General features: G+C 40.1%; 1 protein-coding gene across 2 annotated transcripts; it reads left to right on the top strand.

Moving 5' to 3' along the window:
* Window positions 1-307: 307 nt before the first annotated feature.
* On the top strand, window positions 308-24529 carry AASS (aminoadipate-semialdehyde synthase). Of its 2 annotated transcripts, XM_059847191.1 has the most exons (24): window positions 308-403; window positions 2198-2418; window positions 3501-3677; window positions 4323-4407; window positions 5111-5178; window positions 5301-5447; window positions 6438-6516; window positions 6598-6725; window positions 6894-7042; window positions 8200-8322; window positions 8473-8584; window positions 9109-9168; window positions 9262-9329; window positions 10625-10746; window positions 12973-13102; window positions 13955-14065; window positions 15341-15449; window positions 15851-15991; window positions 17861-18028; window positions 20168-20263; window positions 20644-20759; window positions 20938-21026; window positions 21351-21527; window positions 21975-24529. In XM_059847191.1, exons 2-24 carry the CDS (start codon window positions 2206-2208, stop codon window positions 22091-22093), a joined length of 2787 nt encoding a protein of 928 aa, XP_059703174.1. In that variant the 5' UTR covers window positions 308-403; window positions 2198-2205; the 3' UTR covers window positions 22094-24529. The 2 variants fall into 2 exon arrangements, with proteins under 2 accessions (XP_059703174.1, XP_059703175.1); XM_059847192.1 differs by lacking the exons at window positions 308-403; window positions 2198-2418; window positions 4323-4407 and having other exon boundaries at window positions 3543-3677.

Genomic DNA, 24529 nt, shown 5'->3' with positions numbered 1-24529 from the left:
ATGCAAGAGAGGAGACGACATAGGGACACGTATGTTATCTCTGAAATATCTCCTTTGGAAAGGCTCGTGGCCTGGTAAAGGTTCCAAACTTCCAAGGAATATTCACAGCGGACAGCTCTTAACAAAGAAAGTCCTCTCCTCTCCGGTCAGCATTAGGTTGAGGCAAGTGCCTCCTCCTAGCCTGCCCCGCTGCGTTGCCGGGATGTTTCCTGCTCGGTTCCCATAAAGGGCGCCGGCGCTGCGGAGCGGGGGGCGCGGGCGGCCGCGCCATTGGCGGCCCGGGAGGTGTTTCCCGCGGTCGCCTCGCGGTTGGCTGCGGCGCGGGGCGGCGGCGCCGCCGGACCTCGGCCGGAGGAGGGACCGGGGCCGCACGGCCGTGCCTACCACTGCCCAGCTGCCCGAGGTAGGTTCGCGCTGCCCGGCGCTCCGGCGTCAGCGAGCGCTGCCCGCCGCCCGTCGCCCTCCCGCCGCGGCGCCGCCCGCTCAAGCGCTTCTCCCCCTGCCCGCCGCCGCCCCTCTGCCTTTCCCTGCCGCTCTCCAGGGAGTTTTCCCCCTCCGCGCGTCGCCCCTGCCGGCGGGAGGCCCCTCGCTGTGCTGCTGGCGCTGTCCCAGCCGCAGGGATGCTCGAGGGGGTGTGACCCGCTCCCAGCAGGGACCGGCGCGGTGGCGGCCCCACGGTCACTCGGCGTGCTGGGGGGGCCGGGGAGGGTTCCCAGCACCGCAGGCTTGGAATGCTGAAGTTAGTTTCACTTTTACAACGGGATATGGATATCTCTGTGGCTGAGCCTGAGCACACTCAGGGAGACATGCAGACGAACTTCTGGCCTGCCAGAGGTCACCCGACTGTTTGCTCCCTGCCCGGACACCCGCGATCCCAGTGCACTCCCGCTGGAAGGTGTCGCTTCTCTCCTTGTGCAAGTCCTCTGTGTGAGGGAAATTTGCTTCACTGCAGGCTTGGGTATGAGGTGCAGTGTTTTAGTACAAACTGCTCTCATCGTTACGTTTTAGTGTGCAGAGATAGTGACATGGTGTGACAAGGCTTCCTGTTTTTTGAGAGGGATCATTATGCGCTTTGAGACCCCTCTTAGCATGCTGAAGAGAAGTGTCAAAGTACCTCCAACTTCAGTACAGTAACCTTTGCTGGTGGATAAACGTAGCCGTGGTAGGAAGACCACACTTGGAGTTGTTGCAGATGACTGTGTGCTTTTCCCTTCATGCTGTCCTTCGTGTGCTAGTCCCTCTGTTTCAGCAAGCCTGGAGTTAAACAGGACCTCTGAAGTCTTTAGGTATATCGAGATTTTACAAGTCTGAGGCATGAGGACAAACAGGATTTTCCAAATGATTCAGATACAGAGATTCATGTATTATCAGTTAAAATTGTGTTGGAAACAAAGCTCACATTTTTGAAGCCTATCTCTGAGATTCACATCTTTTAATTGCGTAAGTATCTGATGGCCTTAGGCTCCTGGATACTTGAAGCTGGACCTGGCAGTGTCCCTGCAGAAATAAGCAGTGGCATGTAGGCTTCCCTGGGAGTGAAGAGGAGGAGATAGAATATAAAGGGTTTTTCCTCTGCAGTGGGAATCTGTTCTAGTGAAGCTTTTCCATTTTGCAAAAAATTCGTATTAGGTTGAAAACCTGTTGATCCTGGTCACACATATGCTCACTGCTACTCAGTAGTTAAGGTCTTGACCTTATCTTCCATTCTTGGCCTGTGTAAGCATTAGTTATATACTTAGTGCTGGTCTTTCTCTTGTAATCAACTGCCTGCCATACAGCCTGTGTTCTGCTTTCTTTCTGTGTGTTTGTTAGTTCTGACTGTTCTTGATGCAAGTTTTGATGGTTTTTGCCTGGTTTATGGTGGCAAATGAATATAATTGGAAAATTTAAGTTTCCAGAATTCTTTTTAAGCCCTGTAGTTAAAAACTAGCTGCATAGAACACGTTAAAACCCTTCCTTTACAGTAATCAAAACAATTACTAAAATTGAAAATTTGTCTCTAAGGGCACCTCATCAGACAAATGCAACAAAATTCACTGAAATTAGACTCATGTCTCACAACAGTATGAAGAACTAGAGTGTGAAGTGTCTGGTTTGTGTTTTACAGCAGATGCTAAAGGAGACCAGAACTTTTGCACAAACAGTGACTCGTGTATGTACCTGTATTGTTTTATTACTTTGTCTTTGCTGCCATCAGGCTTTACCATGCTCCGAGCCTTTAGTCACACAAATGGTAGGTGTGTGTTTCACCACGCTAAGCGCTGGCATCACCGTAAGTCTGTGCTGGCCATCAGGAGGGAAGATGTCAGTGCGTGGGAGAGAAGAGCACCTCTAGCACCAAAGCATGTTAAGGAGTTGACAAAGATGGGATACAAGGTCTTGGTGCAGCCGTCAAACCGGAGAGCCATCCATGAAAAGGTGAGGTCCTATTTTGAGACACAAGCAAAATCATAGTGCAGTTGTTAACCATAGTACAGGAAAAGTGGTATTTAAAGGCTATTCATAAGGAAACATATAAAACCCCCAGAAACATTTACATTTTGTTGCTAAATGAGGAGTCGTGCTAGTGGAAAAGAAAAGGAGTAATTTGTTTAGCCTTTTAATGTAATACTGGCACCGTGGTGGGTTTTTGAAGTTGTTTTATTAATTTTGTGTCCTGTCATCACTCTCCCTAGAAGTTCTAGGTTCTCTTGAAGTAGAAGCTTGGGAATTTCTTTAACATTGGTGTTTTTGTCTTCTGTTTGTGAGAAGGCAAGAACCCTAAAAAACCCTGTATTTTTTAAAAGAGCAGGAAAGATGAATCTGGTGAATTCCACTCTTGCTTCAATCCTATTCCTCATGTGAAATGAGAAGAGAGTTTTTTTCATTAATGCTGTGAGCTTCAGAACAGAGAGCTTTTACTGTTTTTGTAGCAGCAGTAAAACTCTGCTGTGAGATAACTGAGAAAACAGATGAAAAATTGAAACAAAAGTAGGGAATTAGTCATTACTTGCACATACCACCTTTTAATTAAGACACAGTGCTTTTTTTCATCAAAGTGCAGATCATACTATCGCATTTCTTTAGAAATGGCTCATCAGCTTGGACTTGCACATATACAGTGTTATAAAATCACGTCATCAGTCTTAATATTTTTAAATTTTTCATATTTCTCTAAACTTATTTCCAAGTATTTGAACATCTTACAAAGTGTTCATTGTTGCAATACTGCAGGATACTTGAAATTTAGTAAAATACCTTTTTTGTAGTCTGTAAATGTAAGATGAAGTACTTTACTAACACATAATTATAATTTGGCCTCATATTATAGGATAATAGCATGGTAATTCAATTTGATACTTGATACCTCTTTATCAAAGAATTTTGTGAATGGATCACATGCAGTAACTTGTTTCTGCTTGGTAGAATTATTTATTTTTCCTCTGTTCTAGCTGCTAATATGCTGAGATCTGAATAAGAAAAAACACAGAAAAATTTTCTTTGATTTTTCTCTTTCACAGGAGTACGTCAAAGCAGGTGCCATTATTCAAGAAGATATTTCCGAGGCTTCACTGATAATAGGTGTGAAGAGACCTCCAGAGGACAAATTAATCCCTAAAAAGAACTATGCCTTCTTCTCTCACACTATCAAAGCCCAAGAGGCAAACATGCCCCTTTTGGATGAGATTTTAAGACAGGTAAATTATGTCATATTGAAGATCATTGGCAATTAACATGGGATGGAAACTGAACTTGATGCTTAAGTGTGATCAAGAGCTTGCTTGCCTAGTGTGGTTACTTGTTGCACACATACTTGTAAACGAGGCTGACGAGGACAGTTTTCAGTATCCTTTCCTGAAACTGAGTATTTCTTGCTCAGAGGATCTTGTGTTTGCAGTATTACTCCCTTCATGTGTATGAGGCAGATAAGCTGTGAGCATGGTGTGCTCAAGGGAGGCTCTTTCTCTCTGAGTGCAAAGAGTTGTTGGAAAGTTACTAAGCTGGAGAGCATTCTGGCCATTTCAGAGGAAGGCAGCCAGTTCATGCAGAAATGAGCAGACTCTTGGCAGAGGATGTGAATGGGCCTGCAGTAGCTGGAGTGGCACATTGGGGAGTTCTGTGCAAAGAGGGCAGGGACAGTGCTGAGACTCCTTGAGACAAAAATTCAGTGCTACTGTTATGTTCTTATTTTTGTACTTTAATCTTGTTATGGTATAGAAACCCATCAGGCTCTATCAACGAAGAATGACAAAGGCATATGAAAAGGTAGTTCCTGGGAGAGCAGCATGCCACAGACAGCATTCACTGAAAATTTTAATACTCAGTTTGCTGTGTATTTTCAGGAAATTCGACTGTTTGACTATGAAAAAATGGTTGATCAAAAAGGAATGCGAGTTGTGGCCTTTGGAAAGTGGGCTGGTGTAGCAGGTATAGTGTATAAAGTAAAGGCAGGCTTGCAACGAGTGACTTCCTGTAATACTTCTGGTTGTCTGTCCTTCCTGAAAGTTGAGGCTTGTGATGTGTTTTTAACTGCATTTTAAATTCTTGCTTTTAACAGCCTTTTTCATTCTGGTTTGTGCCTCCTATTTTCATGAGACGACATGTCAAATAGTCATGTGGATTCCTGACAAATCTAATATTTATGCTGTTGTCTTGAAGTCCTGTTTGTCCATTGAACTATCTGGAGCAGACTAAATATCAAGAGATCAACTGATTTAAAAAAAAAAAAAAGGCTGCTATCAGTCCCGAGAGCTTGAACAACACCTGTTTGTCACTGTTATGCATTTAATCTGATTCTTGTGTGGCATGGTTCTCATTTCTTTCGACTGAATTTTAACACTCTTTCTTCAGGAGGCTCTTTTGTTTCCTTCTTTGGAATCCAGTGATGTGGATACACCTCATAAAAGGATATCTTAATATTAAATGGTGCCTAAATGCACAGTGGGCCAAGAGCAAGTTTAAGGACGGCTATTAATTTTCTCCTTCTCTGGTTTTATGTAGACTTTCTTTAGAAGTAAAGTATTAATAAAAAACATGGGAAAAATACCTGGGATGATTTGAGGCTTCAATCAGACTCTGCAGTTTCTAACTGTGCATATTGGTCCAATTTTTTTTTTTTTTTTAACAACAGGAATGATCAACATTCTGCATGGATTGGGTTTGCGATTTTTAGCTCTGGGTCATCACACTCCCTTCATGGTAAGAGTATGTGTGTATGCATTTTTCTTTAGCTAAATAACATTTTGGTATCTGCTAGTTATCTGTGTTTGAATATGGAGATATTCAAATTTTGGTTGATTGGTCTGTGCCTTTGATTTCAGCACATTGGGATGGCACATAACTACAGGAATAGCAGTCAGGCCGTGCAGGCAGTACGGGATGCCGGGTATGAAATTTCACTGGGACTGATGCCAAAGTCATTGGGGCCCTTAACATTTGTGTTTACGGGCACTGGTAATGTTTCTAAGGTAAGAATTGTCTTCAAGAAGAAATGCTATAAAATTGTTAATAGAAATTCTTGGCATTTGAACCCTATCAGGTTAAATGGGTTGATGGGTTCATTTTGTTTGCTTGAACTTCACGTTTTCCTTTGCCAGGAACAATTTTTAACTACTGTAAACTAAGATGTTTAATATGAGGTCATGCCTTACCGGGCTGACATGCTAACTTCTTATCAATGAACATGGATTAAATCTTACTGCTTCTCTCTCCTTTCCAACCTGCATGATTTCTCTCCCCCTCTCTCTCTGCTGTTGACTTTGTGCTCACAAGGTAAATTAATCACTCCATTAAGGTATGGGGGAAATAATTATCTTTTCCAACACCTGCTGAGTTTTTATGTCTGGATGTCATTGACTTGGCTTATAAGTGCTTGACTTTAGGGCTATTTTTTTTGACACAGGGAAAAGACTTAACCCTGGTTTTGGCAACAAAGATTAGTTAACAAGGCTCCAGCTATTAAGTGAAATCACTGCCTGCATAAATATGTTCTTTCTAGCCAAAAGGATGGTGTGTCTGAAAATCTTCAGGTTGTGATCACAGCTCATTGAGGAAGTCATCTTGTAGTTCCTGGCCTTTAGAACAGCCTGGTTGATGAGGAGTGGCTTCAGGGATCTTTCCTTAAGAGAAACTGCTTCTCAGAGTGGCAGCAAAACCCTCTTGTGGCTGAGTTGAGGCTTCCCCGCTCAACCATTAGAAATAAGAACCAGGCAATGGATTGTGGTTTAGACGTTTTGCAGTAGTGGGGAATAATGAAAATTCCTTGCACATAATGCCCAAGCTGCTTAGTTTTGTGTAAGCAGGAGTATGTGTGAAACAATGTGTACATCTCTGGAGCTGTTCTCTGGCAGTGCTGTCAAATTATATGTGAAATTTTATATTTGTTTTCAAACACCAGGTGAGCAGTGTTACATTACATTTATGGTCTACTTATTCTAAATCCTACTTTGTGATTTCAGGGTGCTCAAGAAATGTTCAGTGCTCTCCCATGCGAGTTTGTGGAACCACATGAGTTAAAGGAAGTTTTCAGATCTGGAGGTATGAAGTGACAATAGTGATTAAAAACACTGAAAACCTTTTTGTCCAAGTAAAAGAGCTAATTTTTTATTTTTACTTCAGATCTCAGGAAGGTCTATGGAACAGTGCTAAGTCGTCACCATCATCTTGTGAGGAAACGTGATGGACTATATGATCCAGTAGACTATGATAAACATCCAGAAAATTACGTTTCTCGCTTTCACATTGATGTGAGCATCTTTTCTGTTCTTTTATGAAAGGTTTTCTACAGAGTGTTTGTACTTACTACACTTTTGCATATTTGTCATTTGAGAGAGCATTAACTTACAATGCTAGATCAGGTGCTTCTTCTTAAAGTACTAGGTGAAAACATCAGGCATCTGTAACTTTCTTTGCAGATTGCACCCTACACAACTTGTTTAATTAATGGCATATACTGGGAACAGAATAGTCCTCGCTTGCTGAGTCGACAGGACGCTCAGAAGCTGCTGGTGCCAGTTAAATCTGCTACTGGTGCAATGGATGGCTGTCCTGAATTACCACACAGGTAAGACGCTCATTTCACTTGTAACAATTTTGCAGCATGATGATTAACTTGTAATGTTAGGCAGTTTCACCACAGTACATAGTAGATTATTCTGTTTATTTTACATTGTTCCTGTGGCATGTTTTACAGTGCCCCGTCGATTTCGCTCTTGTTCTTTTGTGCTTTGCAGTCCTATTTTCACAATTTGGAGTTTTTGAAAACATCACAATAGAAATGATTAACAGGTATCTGCTGTCTTTCTGCAGAGGTAGTTCTGCCACTGATTTTCATACAGAATCCTAGACAAACAAAACTGTGGTATTTGGGAATTTACCTGCTGCACCAGTATTGGTAGCAGAGTTTTAGACAAAGTTCTTGCTACCCTGTTATTTGGCATGTACAAGTTCAATAACTGTTCCTTAGCACCTCTTATTTCTGCAGCAGGTAGTGGAAATGCTTCACAGTCCTGAATAGTTTTAAGGATAGTATGTGGGGTGCAAATCAAGGGTTAGTCTCCTTTCAGTGGGGGTGGTAGCCAGCCTTTCTCTAATAGCCCTGTCATAGATTTGGGGAGGACTCGGAAGTATATCCTGGTGAGGAATCAGTTCCTTGTCTCTTCTCTGCCAGGTGCTGACACCTTTCTTTCTCTCACAAGACAAATAAAGAGTTGAAGAGTTAGCCTTCAGTGGAGCCAGAGGCTGTGCATTAGGCTAATGAATGTTCCACCTGCACCTGTTATCTGTGAACTGGTGGGAGGCAGCTGTTTGTTTAGGCTTCCCTTTAGCATGGGAAGTTAGTTTAATGCAGGACTGCACAAGCACGACCTGAGGGAATTGGTAGATGGAAAATGAATGGGAGGTGTTAGCTGCACAAGGCATAGAGAGAAAATATCATGGGTGAATGGATTCTGCCAGTCTTTCCATGAAATCGGATGCTGTTGATAGGAATGCAAACCCGATGACTACAATAGGGCCAAATTTCCATTATATTTCTGGATACTATTTTTTGTGCTTTGTTGGCTTCTAAATTGGTTGAGATGAAGAAGGCTACAAGTTGCATAGATCTTCTCACATTTCTTTTATCTCCTGTTCACTTGTGACCTTTAATACCTGTGTTTCTTAGTAATTTGTATAATGCTCTCTTTGTATAATGCTGCCTTTTTATTTTAATTGCTTTAGACTTCTGGCCATATGTGACATTTCAGCAGATACTGGAGGATCTATAGAATTTATGACTGAGTGTACCACAATTGACAACCCATTTTGTATGTATGATGCTGACCAGCATATTACTCACGACAGGTGGGAGAGCCCTTACTTTGTACTGTTTTCCATTGTAACTTGTAGAGTGAAGCATTATATTGAAAATATCATGTGTTTCTAACACTTCTGAAACGTGGTGCCTTTCAGGTGCTAAGAAGTAGTTTAGAAGAGCTGTTTTCTCTCTTTCAGTGTTGAAGGCTCAGGGATTCTGATGTGTTCCATTGACAATCTGCCAGCTCAGCTTCCTATAGAAGCAACAGAGTACTTTGGGGATATGCTTTTCCCTTATATTGAAGAGATGGTAAGAGCTTATGTGTCCGACAAGAAGGTAAAAGGCTCAGAATTTGGTCTGCTTGTTTGTTGCTTTTCTGGTCTCCTGTATACATTCAAAGGGAATCTGCTGTAGAACATAACTGACTTTGTACTTCAAAAAAAGAAAAAGGCTTTTGAAGTCTTGAGGCAATCCTTTGAAAAGGAAACATATGAATGAGACATGGGTGACCTGGATGTCTTAAGGATTTGTGAAGAACACTTTCTGTAGGAAGAAAACAGGCTCTGGCAGGTGGTTCATTGCTTCTGGACCCTACACCAGATGTAAACATCTGATTTACTTGGGCACTCAACAATCCCTCACAGTCAGACTGCTGTTTGAATTCCTGTATTTTCCTAAAAGTCAAGTGGTGCTAATTGCAGCCAGAAGTATTTCAAATATACAAGATATTGGTATTGTTGCATGCATTTAAATGTTGCTCAAAATCTTAATGTTTTACTTTGAGAAATATTTGGTAATAAAATGACCTGATTTGAAATAACTTATCTCCATAGCTGCTATCAGAAGGCTCAGAACCTTTTGAAAAACAGAATTACTCACCTGTTGTTCGAGATGTAAGTTTTGCAATTTCGCACCCTTCTTGTCTTCCCCTGCTTTGAAATATATAGACATATAAAGCCCTCAAAATCTGTTTAATATGTTTCCAGGCAGTGATTGCATCCAATGGCTCACTGACACCTAAGTATCAATATATCCAGAAACTGAGAGAGAGCAGGTAATCTAGGCTCCTAAAGTTTATTTGATTCAGGATTTAAAAAGCCACCCTGTCTGCATTCTGTCTCCCCTTTTACATTCATTTATTCTTGTGTCTTGGTGGAATGCATCTATACTGCACTGTGTCTAAGTGTCTTCTAGGCTGATGATCTTATTTCTTCATGCACATTGCCTAAATCATTAACAGGTGTTGTTAGTAACTTACATTGAAGTTCAGAAAGTGGTCATTTTTCTCTGTCTTGCATTATGAAAACAGAGGCAGAGAACAGCCACATGCTAGATTTCCTCCGTTACTCCTTGCCCTTTTGAAAGGGATGTAACATACAGTCATTTGAAAGGAATGGCTGAAAGCAAAAGGCTCTTGAATATTCCTTGAATCTAGTTATCGTATGGCTCAAGTGCTGTGCTGTGTAGCGTTGTTCTGTGACTGGATGTGTTGAGGAGACTCTCAGACTCTCTTACTTTTTGTTATATTAATGCACCTACAGCTTCAGCTACCACTTCATCCACACCCTGTCACAGCAGTTATGTGCCAGTGATAGCCTAGAGTGAATTAAGCTACCAAAAGTATAAATAACCTGTCCAACCCTTCCATTCCCCTTGCCCCCTAACTATTAACAAATATTTATAGTTTACATATGAAAAATGTTAATTTCACAATAAGTGGGTTCACGTTCATGGTCAGTGACAGCTACACTGTACCTCTTACAAAAATTTAAATTGGTCTGACCATAAGCACTGCATGCACTATGCACTAAAAACAGTGTGTTGACTTCTGTATCTCAAACCCCTCCAGTTTTCTTTGGGACTTGTGGTTATGAACTTGTGCATGATGAACTATGGATGAATTTTTCACACTAAGTAATGTGCTATTTGCCTCTCAGAGGCTTCAGCTCATATTGATTTTTGTTCTATGCTCTTTGATAGACCACTTCAAGAGGCTGTCTCAATAATATTTTTTTTTATTCCTCACACTATGCAAGGATCTGATATTTTTTTTGCTTCCTTTATAATCACTTGCATGGTCTTTTGTGAACTACCATGAGAATCTGGAGAAGCAGTGGGAATGATGATGGATTTGATCATGTTTATGTTAGAGGAAAGGAACTAGAAGTTATGCAGCAGAAGAATGGAAGCAGCACTAGATAGTCCTAGATCAGGTAGCTAGGAACTTGCCTCTTGGTCTGAATAGAGCTCGTGGTTTGTAGACTTACTAAAACATAATTCTTCTGTTAACCATGGCAGCTTACAGTTACCTTCTGTGTGATTTTTAATTGTGCCTGTAACACCCTCTAGGGAACAGGCTCAGTCACTGAAGATGAGTGATGAGAAGAGGGTTCTATTGCTTGGATCTGGCTATGTTTCTGGCCCTGTGCTTGAATATCTCACTAGAGACTCCAACATTGGCATCACAGTTGGTATGTAAGAATTTGTTTTGATTACAGTATTATGTCTTACTGAACCATGTGGCAGAACCCTTCTCATAAATAATAAATGGATGTGGTTCTGAGAAGAGATAAAGGAAATCTTTGTAATTATGCACAGCAGAAAAGGATTTTGTAGCTTTGTGAGCATTTTGAATTTAAATAATTGATTTGAAAATGACATAGCCATGTTAAAAGTTAGCTGTTTGCATGTGTAAACTGTAAAGAAATTGGAAGTATTTTTCCTTCTAACGTGCTCAGGATTGATTTTGTAGATAGTCAGTCACTTTGTTGGTCTTTGGCTGTGTTTTCAGCCTCACACAACAAGTATATAAAATGTTTTTGCAGGCATGTGTATGAGTTAAGTAACTGCTTTTCTTATAATTAGTGTCTTGATGGTAAAACTTCAGACCCTGACTTTCCCATGAGCACCAAATGCCTACTTGTTTATTCCTCTGTTTTGGTTTTATCTGTAGCATATTTCAGGCTGGACATCTCAGTAATCCTTTTCTGTACCCTTAATGATAACTTTACCCTGATTCTGGGACTTCAGATTTAAAACTCAGGCTCTATTGCCTTATTGCCTGAAAGATACTTTGCTGGGAAGTGGTTTCCCTTAGAACTTACAGTTTTATTGCTGTTGATTGTTGTTGTTATTGAATTGATTTTTTTTTTCTTCATGCTACTTTCATACTTGGCTCTTGGCTGCTTTTTCTACGCTTCGTGGTGATAACCATAGTACTTTTACCCCTGGGAAAAGATTTACTAGGGGGAAGAGGGGAAATATGGGAAAGCTGCACCCTTGTTATGAGCACTGCCTCAGGTGGTGAAGAGGGAAGGATTACAGCAATGTGGAGTGCCCAACCCCGTGTCACTACAGAGGCTGCATCCACTCCCTGCAGTGCAGTAGCAGGAAGGGAAACCAGGTGAACTGGAAGATCTGTTTTGCCAGGCACTGAACAAACATAGCCTCTTATCTGGGTAGCTGAAAAACATGCCATTTCTACAGCACACACGCACACAAATAGCACAAGGAAAGGGACATGAAGATATTACTTGTTTAATATTTTGACAACAGGCAGGTAGGTGCAGAAAACAAAATTCACATCCAAGTGCCATGTTTGGTTTTGTAGTGTTGGGCTACAGCACTTTAAATCCAGATGATGAAAACTTTAATTGGGAAACCTTCATGCAATCAACTTTTTTTAGTTTGAATTTGTGGATGATTTTGTCTAGCTCTTCTCCCTCAGCACACTTTGATTTGTAGGGTATAGAGAAACACCTTCTGGTAATGTTTATTTCCCACTGACTGTGGAAAGGCCATAAGGGAAAAAGGCCCTAACTCAGAGGCACAGATGCTTTTAATTGTCCAAAGCTTGTGCCCTGCCTGCTGCCTTGTTTGACTGTTCTTTTTTCCTGGCTGTGTTCTCTGGTTTGTGCTGGCAGCATGGTGAGCTGGGAAAGGAAATTAGTCAGATGTAGCAAATACTGGTTGTGTTACCGTCGTTCTCCTTTTCAGTTCTGCTTTCCTTATAATGGTAAGTGCTGATGCCTTTTAATTCCCCAGAAGCTTGTGCCCCATGTGCTGTCTTCTTTGGCCACTCGTTTTTTGTTCTCTCTGGCTTGTGCTGGCATCATGGTGAGCTGGATGGGAAACCAGTCAGAGGTGACAAATACTGGTGGTGTTATTGTGGATCTCTTTCAGTTCTGCTTTCTTTAAAATGGTAGTTAAGTGAAGGCAGGCAGAGACTGGGTTTATCCCATTTAGCTATAATATGGTGTTTGGGATTGGGAGGACTAAGCCATACGTAAATATTAAAAATAATCAGTTTGAACCTTTTGCTCACACTTCGCCTAAGCTGAAGCTTATTGTTTCTATCTTTGTCATTTTTAAAATTGTGATTGATGTGAATTAGTTTTTGCTTTAAGCTTTTAAGCTATTAAGCTATTAAGCTGTTCTTGACTGTAAATAGGAATTCTGTTAAAGTGTGTTGAAAGAGAGTTTCAAAATACTTCTTTTTAAACATGTGGAATGAGGGATCGAGTAAGTTTTTCTGAACATGTTTGTTTACTAAATGCCTGATTTTTCTTCAACTGGTAGTGAAAGAAAACATGCATGCAAATGTTTCTCTTTGGGAGATATGGCACCATTATACATGGGTGTGCTTTAGACTTAGCTTCATCTATAAGTAATGGTTTATTGTTTTACTTTTAAAACAGTATCTATCATGAAGGACCAACTTGAGCAACTGACAAAGAAGTACAGAAATGTTACTCCAGTTCATATGGATGTCCTTAAGCATGAGGAAAAGCTGTCCTCTTTGGTGAAAAACCATGACCTTGTGATCAGGTTAGATTTCTGTGTAAAACATGGCTCAACCCTAAGTCATGCTGCTTCTTTCTCCTAGTAGCTTGACCCAAATCAACACATAAATGTTTTTTAAATGGCCAAGATTTGGGGTCGTATTTGTGCATGTAAGTAGCTGTAACTGGCTGCTTCCTTCTCATGTAGTGGGGCATCAGAACTTCATAAGGAGTTTTGACTTCTTTAGAAGTTCTCACCAGTTAGGTGGATTTCCTTGTTAATGTGAAGGGCCATTGGCATCCACAAGCTTATGTGTCCCTGGGATCAAATTTTCATGTTCACAAGAGGAGGCAAAATTGTGGCATCTTGGTAATTTCTTCTGAATATCCCATTAAGAAAGAACTCATTCCAGATATTGATACAGGAAAGGAACTTCATAGTCCTTGCCATTTTGTTTGTTTTGCTATGGCTGTCAGGAATGTTGCTTCCATTCCATGTAGAGCATGCTTTTCACAAGTAGTTCACCAATATCTTTGTAATTCAAGCTTTCTCAAGGACAGTTTTGCATCTTCTAAACCTCCAGCATGCTTGTTTAGAAGATATCTTTGGAAAGAGGTCAGTGGTTTGTAGTTCACAGAGAAGTGCGATGCTCTCTCAAGAAAGACTTTCCTATTGTTGAATGCCCTGTTCTGAGTGCATACAACAATGCTGTCCTGATAGGGCAATGTTTCACTTTCATAGGTATGGAACTGCTCAGGGCAAGGCAGGTATGACTGTGTTTTTGAGCTATTACTTGAGCTCTTTTGAAGGCATTCAAAAAACATTTGAGTGTTTTTCTAGTGACAGGATAAGTAACTGGTTGAATTTTGATGTTGCATGATTCTCCTTCCTTTGTAGTTTGCTGCCTTATTCAGCACATCCTTTTGTTGCTAAGAAATGTATTGACAACAAAGTGAACTTGGTAACAGCCAGCTACTTAACACCAGCCATGAAAGAACTTCAGGAGAGGTAGGTGTGGAAGCAGCATCTCCCTGGTGTTGCTTCCTTCTTTAGTGCATTGTCTGGATATTTTGCAGTCTGTTACACCTGCAATTCACACTTACTGTCAATTACTGCTTTCTGAATTCTTTCTGCATCTCTTCCTGTGATGGATGACCAAGTACCTTTCCCAAAGGTGCATGTTGCAGAGTGGAGCGATAAGTACATACCCCAACCTGGTTAGACTAATGCTCTAAATAATGGAATGTATTTTTCTGCCTGCATCATCATATTTCATGTTAATGTGCCTTTTCCTCTTCCCTCAGACCTGTTAAGATGTTTGAGCTGGGCTGATAGTCAAGCTGAGTAGCTGTGCTGTCATATTCTACCAGCAAGCTTGTTTGTCATCCTTTGCCCTGTAATAAAAACTCATTCTTGGCCTATTGTATCTACAGTAATCTCCTCCTTCACGCTCTTCTTTTGGGTACGCCCACTGTATAATATTCAAACGGGTGACAACTCCAACTAGTGTTTCTGTTGTCCTCCTTACTGTATACTTGGAAGTTGTTTTGAGCATGGAGCTTCATCCAGGTGCTCCTCTGAGTAGCAGTATTGGAAAATCTGAAGTGCATTCAAGTGAAGAATTGTACATGCTGTATCTTTACAAAAGATAAAACAGAAAAAACTAGACTGGTAGAGAATCAGTGTTGCAGAAAGTGAGGGATGTTTAGGGGCCTCTCCTACCATTCTTATTGAGAATATAGCATGCTCTTAGGAAAAAAAAATAAAATGGGCACTTCTCATTTGTCAAAAGACAAACTGATTTTGAAAATAAAATAAATCCTTAGCTTGTGGTGATGTGTGAACTCCTCGGGGACTGTAGGCAACTATTAGGAAAAAAAAAACCCAAATACTTGTAATTTTGAAAGCAGGCATTTTAGTCTCTCTTCCTTGTAGGAGCTCTTTAGGACAATTATGACTAACTCTGTGCTGCTTTCTCAGCACCTTCCTGCATTATAGCATTGTCCAGAAGATTGTGGGATATGGAATAGCTGGTAGAAAATTCTTTTTCCACCAGCACCTCGGTGCAGAGATGTAAGAGAAACAAAGGTTGGATGGCTCTTAGATGGTTGTCACTTTTCAGGGTTTAATATCTGCTTTTGTTTCTTTATTCCCACAAGCTGCAGACAGAGCCCAGGATTTACTGTGTTGTGGAATGTTCACTGGGCACATTGGACAGATTTATGGAATAAAAGGCCAGTAATAGTGAATATTCTGATGGCTCTGTGTTTCTGTTATTTTTAGTGTAGAAGCTGCTGGCATTACAGTTGTCAGTGAAATGGGCTTGGATCCTGGTCTTGATCACATGTTGGCGAAGGAATGTATTGACAAGGCGAAAGAAGTTGGTGCTACGGTAAGGTTTGCGGGTAGTGTGCAGCTCTGCCAAGATTAGATTGGTAAAGTTGTTCTTTTAACACCATGCAGGTTTTGAGCATGTCACTGATGTGTAACAGACTCTGGACATTTTACTTTTTCTGATGCTTTGAATTTCATAGCTACTAATTCACTTAGTAAATTAGACTTGGTGAGACTAATTCACTTGGTGAGATTATCAACTCAGATGGCCCTGGCCCTGTGTATCATTTCCTCTCCCTTACAGGCAGTGGCTGCAGCCCCTCCCCACTGTAGATCCTGCTCATCTGGCCCATTTGGGGGAAAACAGAAACAGAAATTTTAAGAACTGATGGGTAGATCTCCATGCATCCTGATCTGTTTTCTCTTCACTGTTTTTTTTCCTGTGGATAAATCTGACAGGTTATATCGTACACTTCTTTCTGCGGTGGCCTACCAGCTCCAGAGCACTCTGACAATCCTCTGAGGTACAAGTTCAGCTGGAGTCCACAAGGAGTGTTGCTGAATACAGTTCAGTCTGCTACGTATTTAAAAGATGGAGAGGTGAAGTAGTGGGAAAATTTTCATTTAAAACAAACAAAAACTGTGGTACTTAGCTAAGGAAGGAACTGGGACTTGTAAGATGCTGTTTTTAATTTTAAGCCAGTGGCAGTCAGTTGCCTAAGCCAGTTGCATAAATCACTTAGTCCTGTCTTTGGAGCAGGATAATACCTAGCTGCTGCCAGCTTAATACTTACTATGTGGAAACTGATTGCCAGGAAGGAATTTATTCTAAAGACTAAAGCACTGGATTGGAGTTGATTTTTCTGGGTTGAACTTCCGTTCCTGTTTGGTGTTGTTTTTCCTATTTAATTGCCCTGTCTTTGGTCCTGTGAAACAAAGCTGAGAATGCTTGTCTATCTAGTTGTGTTGATAAATCAAACAGCTTCATTTTGTGCTTGCACAATGCATAGTAGAACTCTTGATTCCTTTCTCTTTTGGTGCAATGTGTAATACCAATAACCCACTGAGTGGGTTTTGTGAGATGCTTTTTGGTCTATTTTGTAGAAGCTCTGTTTTGCTGTTTGTGCAGGAGTCATTAGATTTAACCTTACAAATGTCACTGCTTCTGTTTTATGTAAACATTGTAATTGATTTGTGCAAAGCTATTGCAAGCCATTATCACATTTCTGCTTTCCAGCACTATCTATTTCCACTGTCACTTGCTCAGAGTAGTTACTGCAATTGTCAAGGAGACTGCCTTGTATAACCACTGTAAAGTTTAGCTAGTTACCTAAAAGTCTTTGATCTGCAAAACTTAGAAATCTTTTGAAATATAATCTTTTATGTTTTATGACATTTTGATGCTCTACTGTTTTTATGGAAGTAAGAAAGAAATGCAGGGATTGTATATTGGATCATTATTTAAAAAGCAATGAAGTATGAGTTTCAGATGAAAAGGGTTCTTGGAAAATGTTGAAATATTTCTATTTCTGATCTGGTTCACCCATTGCTAGGAAAAATTAGAATGAGTCATTATGTGAGCACTAGATGAACTTGTCAGTAAATTCTGCACTTTTTCCTCCTTGCCTCTAATTACTTATGTCTTTGACCATTGTGTAGGATTCTTTCACACACCTGTCTTGCCTGGCAAACACAACAATATCTTTTGGCATTGCTGCAGGCTTCACTGCTTTACTATTTCTTCTATAAGTAAACCTTGTCCTTTTGCTCAGAAGTCAGAAAATAAGTTTGTATTGATGCTGCATAGCAGGTCTGGGCTTTAGCTGCTTGAAGGAAACAGGACTCAGGGCTGTGGCTGGGAGTGGTAACAGAACTAGTCACCCATTTGTTTTGGTTTTTTTTGTTTTCCTTCCATGGTGCTTTGTAGCTTCAAGTAAAGATACACATGGGCAGTAATTTTATTTCCATGTGATATCACTTGATTTATTTTAATATTTTTTTAAAAAAGGAACAAACATCCATAATTTTGTTTATATCTGCTTTCTCTCCCATATAAAAAACACCAAACAAAACCTAAACAAGATAATAAGTTATTTGACTAAAAAGCAGAGAGCTCATGGGTAGACTCTCCCACCACACTGGTGCAGTTAGAGACGTGCTCCAAAATGATATTAAAGTAAGTGAAATGGGAACCTGCCATTTTAACATAAGTGCAGCAGGAATTAACTGTGTGTGTGAGAAGAACGTGGCTTGTTTTAGCCCTTTGATGGCTGACACATTGCATGCTCTTTCTGCACCAGGTATGATTAAATGGCTTGGGCAACTGCTTTATTTAGGTTGGGCCTTTGTTTTGACGTGAACGCCAAACATGTTTTTCCTGTTTTTGAGCATACTTTATCTTTTCTGTTCTAAGATAAGTTGAATGCAACAGCACAAAAATAATATTTGCTGTTCTTTCACAAACTTTAGATTATCAATATTCCACCTGGAGGAGCATTACTGGATTCCGTTACTCCAATGGATTTTTTCCCAGGATTAAACCTTGAAGGATTTCCTAACAGAGACAGTACAAAATATGCTGAGCCATATGGTATTCAGACAGCTCGTACTTTATTGAGAGGCACCTTAAGATACAAAGTAAGTTGTTGGTGTTATTAGTAATTATTGTTTTCCTCAAGAGATGAATGTTGTAATTTCAATAAAAATGCATATTTAAGCCTTTTATAGGTTTGCACTTGCTGTTTATGAGCTCCCCATTATCCCAGTTGAGAGACAACTGAAAGCAGTTATCTTTTTTTTTTTTTTTAAATGTAGATTTACCTGGTGTATTTAACAGGTATTTGCTGCAAAATGGAAAAATAATTTTATTTGTTTTAAACAGTTAATCAGTTGTCTTACATAGTCTGTGTTTTCTCTTTTTATTCTGGCTCTGTATTTGGTGTCAGATCAATAGAAGATTTTAAAAAATTAAATAATTCTGTTGTCTTATATTCCCATGAAAAACATAATGTAAAAATCTTACAGAAAATTATGAATTATGATTTTCCATCAATCTGAGAAGTTTTTAATTAAGTAACTAGAAATCTTAAGTTTGAGAAGCTTTATAATTTTGGTCAGCTAAGTAAAATGTTAAGAGATAAATGTGTTTCCCTTCTAACTGATCGAGCCTTTTCCTTTCATTTGTTAGATGTCCAAAGCAGAATCAAAATGTTTTGATGTTTTTCTGTCAGATTTTCTTTTTCTTTATTTTTTTCAGTCAATATACATTAAGAAGGAATAAACCTAGAACTATATTGAAGGTTTGAAAAAGCTTTTATGGATGTTGTATTATGTCTGTTAAGGTTTATGCTAGGGTTTAAGTTGTTGTTATTTGTCCATAGCCTGAGGAAGTTGTATGTCCTTTTTTTTAATACCCCCGTTGCAGTACAACAGGATTTTTTCTGTATTTCTGGGAGGGAAGCTTAGATAAAGGCATGGAAGAAGAAGGAAAGCCAATATGGGGGGAAAAGGGTTATAAATTGCAATAGCTCTCTTTCTGTCAAGTCTAGATACAATCTCTTTTTCGGAAGAGATTGTAAAAATATGTGGGACATGTCTATCTCATAATGGAATCCTAATATGACAGTAGCTATTCCATTTGGTGCCTGGTTTGTTTGGGCTAGCGCAAGGAACTGCAGCAGTGTCAGGGTGACATGCCAAGGGGATGTCAGTGTGCTGCAAGAATGCTGTTCCTGTGGTTAGTGCTGTTTCCTTAACCCCTGCAGCAGGGCCAGCACTTTGGGCTGGGGTGGTGTTGGTGGGGTTCTGGGGAAGGGTTCCCATACCTCTGCCTGCATGGTGCTGACATGCCAGCACAGGGTGCTGAGCAGGACAGAAGTTAGTGTTGGCCCTCTGCACATGCTGCTGTGCAGCAGAGCAGAAGCCAGTCTGTTCACTGAGGAGGCAATCATCTCCTTAAAGTGCCTTTTAGAGATGAAGTTTAGATAGCTAATGGAGTCAGTTTAAAAAGAGGTGCCACACAGAAGGATCTCACTGCAAGGCCATCTAGCTGATAACCTAGTGCTTGTAATAAGTGACTCCTAATTTAATTAGTCTTCTTTCAGGGTGCTTTATTTCCTCCCTTCTGCTTTTTTTGTGCTTCTAGTCACTTGCATGTAAGTGCTCTCAGGTATTCAGCAGCTGTGTGGGAATGTTAATGGGATACAAACAGAAGTAAGCAGAAATCAGTCGAGACTTCTTTTATTGTGCAGCCTAATGCAACCTTTGCAGTTTCTTTTAAACCATTCTACTGCTTTGTCTGTCTGATATTCCTGAAGATGAGAAATAAGCACACGGGATTCTTACCTTTAAGAGCAGCCCATGTGATGTCCACACAATCCCAGTGGTGTGAAACTGGGTGAGCAGAGTTCAGCATTGTGCTCTGTGTATTCAGCAGTTTGTTTATGGCCAGCTGGCTGATACAACCCCGCAGTGATGGGCTGGGATTTCACCTAGTGCTGGCCAGCTGAGCCCTTTGAGCTCAGCTACCAATGGTACTTGCTATAGAAGTATTGATGACAGAATAAGCCATTAATAAAAAGTATTGAAAAGTGGGGAAGGGTGGAGAGGGGCTGAGAAAGACGCTGCTCTGTGGCAGTAACCTCACTGGCATCAGGTTATTGTGGCTGGCTTCCCAGGGAATAAGTATGGTTATGTCTATCACTGTATTCAAACCAAGGAGAAATACCTTAGTTTCAAGTGATTAATATATTTAATGGTGTTATTCTTTTTTTTCAGGGATACTCCAGAACCATGGGGGGCTTTGTAAAACTAGGATTAATTAACCCAGATCCTTATCCTTTGCTAAGCTCAACTATGCCATCTCTAACCTGGGTGAGTTACTCTGCTTACTCTGCCTTCTTTCCTCTGGTTTATGTTTTTTGTTAGTCATAGTCTAGTCCTCAGTGCTCTGAGTTTGCAGTGTCCATATTGTTACTGGTTCATCATTGTCAGTGTAAAGGTATTTTTCAGGGCATCATGAAGTAAGAGATTGTGCATAAAGGACTATATTAATTTTTTTTCAATTGAAATACTGTGCAAGCATTTTTTAGGTCTTCTGTAGTGCAGCGTTTCTGTCTTGATTTTGGGTGCCTTACTTCATCTTTATCTGGATTTTAACTGATGTTAGTAGAGTAGTTGGTTCTCAAAACCTTGATTGAGATGGAATGGGAACAGATGTCAGACCTTCATGAACCTTTTTTGTTTTCAAACAGAAAGAGCTCATGTGCAAACTGGTTGGAATTAAGTCACCTGCTGAGCACCATGTTCTTAAAGAAGCTGTATTTAGCAAACTGGAGAAGGACAAAAGTCAGCTGGAAGCTGTGGAATGGTAAAATGTTCCAATGATTTTGAAAGTTTAAAAATTAAAAAAAGAAATGTTTGCAATTCTAGCCATTTTGTTTCATGTTAAGACTGTTAAACTGGTATGCTGAACAACTGGAAATTAAAAAGAAGAGATGAAACTGCTGATAGGCAATGTTGTAAGACTTCCTCATTTCTTCTGCCAGGTTAGGTTTATTGGGAGATGAACCAGTTCCAGCAGCAGATTCCATTGTAGGGGCTCTTGCAAAGCACATGGAGATGAAGCTGCCCTTTGGTATGTGAAAAATTTTTTCTCATGGGTTTGAATGAAACAAAGCAATATCTTTTATAAGCCTTAATTGGATTAGTTTGCTCACCTTCATTAATAAACCTTCATGATAGGTTTTTTAATGTATTTTGACATTAGCTAGCTCCCCAATTTATCCTTTTCTTTTCCTGTTACACTTTTAGTTTGATCTTAGTGTTCTGTCCTCCTCTTTTGCCTTCAGTCACTTCCCTGATATGCATGCTGTGTATGTGTCGTGCCTGGCTATTCAGGAACCTCATCTTGATGTGACTGAAATAAAAGTAATGAATAGTTTGTGTGCTTTTCTCTTAGGCACTGGAGAGAGAGATATGATTGTTATGAGAAGTGAAATAGGTCTCAGGCATCCTTCTGGCCATTTGGAAGACAAATTTATTGATCTGGTTGTCTATGGGGATAACAAAGGATATTCTGCAATGGCTAAAACAGTAGGATACCCCACAGCTATTGCTGCTAAAATGGTTCTAGATGGTAAGTGGCTATTCCACCTTCAGTAACAGTATTTCAATCCTCTTTATCTTCCTGCCTGTAGAAAGTAAATATATAGTGTCTCTTAAGTACATTTATGTGTATTTTTTTAAAATTTGTCAGATAACTTCCTGTCTTCTTCAAAGGAATTTTTAATCTGCATGTTTGGATGTTCAGACGTTCAGTGACAACTCTTAATTTACTGCTTAATCTGCAAAGATTTTTAAGTCACATAATATTAAATGTTGCACTAGTCTAGACAAAACCTTTAGCATGATAAATTATAATTGATGATGTGACAGGGCTGAATCACTCAGCAGTTCCCTGCACCTCAGTCTGGCTGTGTCCAGCACAGCAACCCCCACAAAAACCCCACTGTGAAGCTACCAAAGCTTTCTCACATAACCCTGGTAGAGCACTAACAGTGTTTTTTTAATGCCTCTATTTCAGGTGAAATAAGTGCCAAAGGCATGGTCATACCTTTGACAAAGAATGTTTACGGGCCAATACTTGAACGTGTTCAGGCAGAAGGCATTATGTACAGTACTCGCAGCATTATCAAGCAGTAACTGATAGCAGTTGATTTAATCAGGTTTTGGCTTTTGTTTTGGTTCCCCTACCTCCCCTTTTAGAATCTCAGTTTGGACCAGCTAAAGGCAGCACTTGCTATTTCATAGGCAAATGTTGCCTTCCGTAAAACCCTCCACCAGGCTTGATGTAGAAACTGTTGATACTCACAGATTGTGATATTTTCCTCTTAAAATTGGTAAGCTTTCATGTACATGTTTCAGCATCAATCAGATCTTTCCTTGTATCGTTTCTAAAATATCTCAGAAGGTTTTTGTTTTCTGTTATTAGAGTTTATCTTCTAAGTATATAGGGGGTTATTATTGTGACAAATTTAAGCTGAAAGAAAAATCTATTAGTGGATTATTTTGTGGTGGAAAAGTCTGGGTAATGAACTCCACTGATGAAGTTTAATTTTTCATGCAGTAAAAATTATTTTTCAGAAAAATGGAGATGAACATTATACTTAAATTTTAAGTCTGGTTGTCCCTTTCACTTTAGCAGTATTCATGAATGTTTTCACAATAACAATATGAAAAAATAGTTTAGAAATTCTGCACTACCAAAAATAGTTTAGAACTTCTGCACTATTCTACACTAAATTCTGCAAATAAGATTCTGTTAAATCTTGAAAATCTTCAGTTCTTAAATATTTGAAACCTAGATCTTACTATTTTTGATCACTTTATAATGAATGTAAATTTAAATTAATTGGAGGAGGAAGAAAATTTAAAGCAGGCTTCCCCTCATACCCTTTCTTGTTAAAGAGTGGAAGCTGGTTGCAATATATTGAAATACCTGCTGTTACGTGTTGCCTTGTGCTGTGGAGAGAGCACATTAACATTTAGCTCTGCAGCTACGAAGGGCAATCTGAAATACAACACAGTTCATGTGCTTAGAAGATGCTCCAAATGACATGTTTACTCTTCCCACTTACACTGCCTGCCTCATCCAAGTTAAGCACTGTTACAAAGGGAATACGTTGTGTAGTGTATGCAGCTTTGAAATGCACTATGTTTAGAGGTTTAAACTGCCACTTTTTGAGTTACCTTCCCTTCTGCTAGCATGGTCTTGAAGTGTTCACTTGGGAACCTATGCCTGCTACTCAGTACCGTGTCACTTTAGCCTGATGGTGTGTGCCAGCTCATTTGCTGCTGAGTGCTGTGCTGTCAGATGTGTCAGCCCTGCTCTAGCTGCAGTTTAGCCACATCAGTCCATGAAGGAACTTTAGCCCAAGTGCAGCTTCTCTGGGTAACATAGTACCAATTGCATCCTTTCGTTTCAGGGCTGCTTCTCTGGCTTTTGCTTAGGGATTTCTACACCACCTTGCAACTCTCAGTTCACCAGTCAGGTCTGTGAGGTGTAATGCTGTGGGCAGGTTGTATTTGCACTGGTACCTGTGCACCTAGAGCTTCCCTTTTCTAAAGCTGAATACTGATGCAGGAAGCTGTTTGCTTTCAGCTTTGCTCACAAACGCACTTTGCTGCTAAACGCCTTTTCCTTCCTGAGAGCCAGTGCTGTAATCACAGTTCTGAGAGGCTGGAATTCCAGGTGTTGTTTTGCATTGTAGCAAAAGCAGCCATAACAATAATTCAAGTTTTGATCTTCAGGTTTTGCTCTCAGGATCTGGGTTTTCTCTGTGCAGATGCAATGAAGTAGCAGCTGCTAGGGAGTTAGGTGATAGGAGCCAAAGGGAGAAGGGAGAATAAAGGGCAGGTGTTACTGTGAAAGAGAAGGACTTTTTCTACTGAACCAATGCTTTTGTAATGTAATGTCAAATTTGGATTCTGTTACAGTTCCATGCGTATATCACCCAAAATCCTGTCTCCACCAAGTTCTTTTGCTTCCCACTGACCTTACAGGCTGTTGGTGTGTTGTCTGGCTGGTAGATGCAGCTGGGGTAAGGATGGAGCCTGCAATGTTCTGGTCTCTGCTGCCTCCTCCTTCTCCAGGTAGATTAATGGCCTACAACTAAGGGTTAAGTTTTACTTGTACCTGCTGGTCCCTTCCAGTCCAGTGCTTGGTGTGATAATTGAGAATTCAAATACCCAACCAAAATGTTGTTCCTCATATGTTGTTCCTCAAATGTTGTTGTATATATGCAAGCACCATACTTGCTTTTCTGCCTTGGAAATGCAGTATGGGGTGAAAATCAGATTTGTTTACAAATATTTAATATTTTTGGAGCACTAAAGAATGACAACTGCAGTGTTTTCATCAAGAAACCCTGCTACTATTTTTGAAACATTTTATATTGGAATATATTTCTAATTCCCAGTGCAATGCTGCATTTTGTTTTCTATGTTTAGACTCAAATGAATTTACTGCTCAGCTTTTTGTATGAAGATTATACTTCTCAGTTCTCTTTGCATATTACTGGAAAGAAAATTGTATCTTATACATGAGATTGCTTGAAAAATAAATCTGAACTTCTCTGT

This window comes from Haemorhous mexicanus, chromosome 5, assembly GCF_027477595.1.
Source record: "Haemorhous mexicanus isolate bHaeMex1 chromosome 5, bHaeMex1.pri, whole genome shotgun sequence".
Classification (NCBI taxonomy): Eukaryota; Metazoa; Chordata; class Aves; order Passeriformes; family Fringillidae; genus Haemorhous; species Haemorhous mexicanus.
This window is presented reverse-complemented; position numbering and strand designations above follow the sequence as displayed.

What these genes read in the sequence shown, in the direction of transcription:
- AASS (XM_059847191.1), top strand. Translation starts at nt 2,206, where the DNA reads ATGCTCCGAGCCTTTAGTCACACAAATGGTAGGTGTGTGTTTCACCAC. An exon ending in AAAGTGGGCTGGTGTAGCAG is followed by an intron (nt 4,408 to 5,110) that starts GTATAGTGTATA and finishes TTTTAACAACAG; the next exon opens with GAATGATCAACATTCTGCAT. An exon ending in CAGCATATTACTCACGACAG is followed by an intron (nt 8,323 to 8,472) that starts GTGGGAGAGCCC and finishes TCTCTCTTTCAG; the next exon opens with TGTTGAAGGCTCAGGGATTC.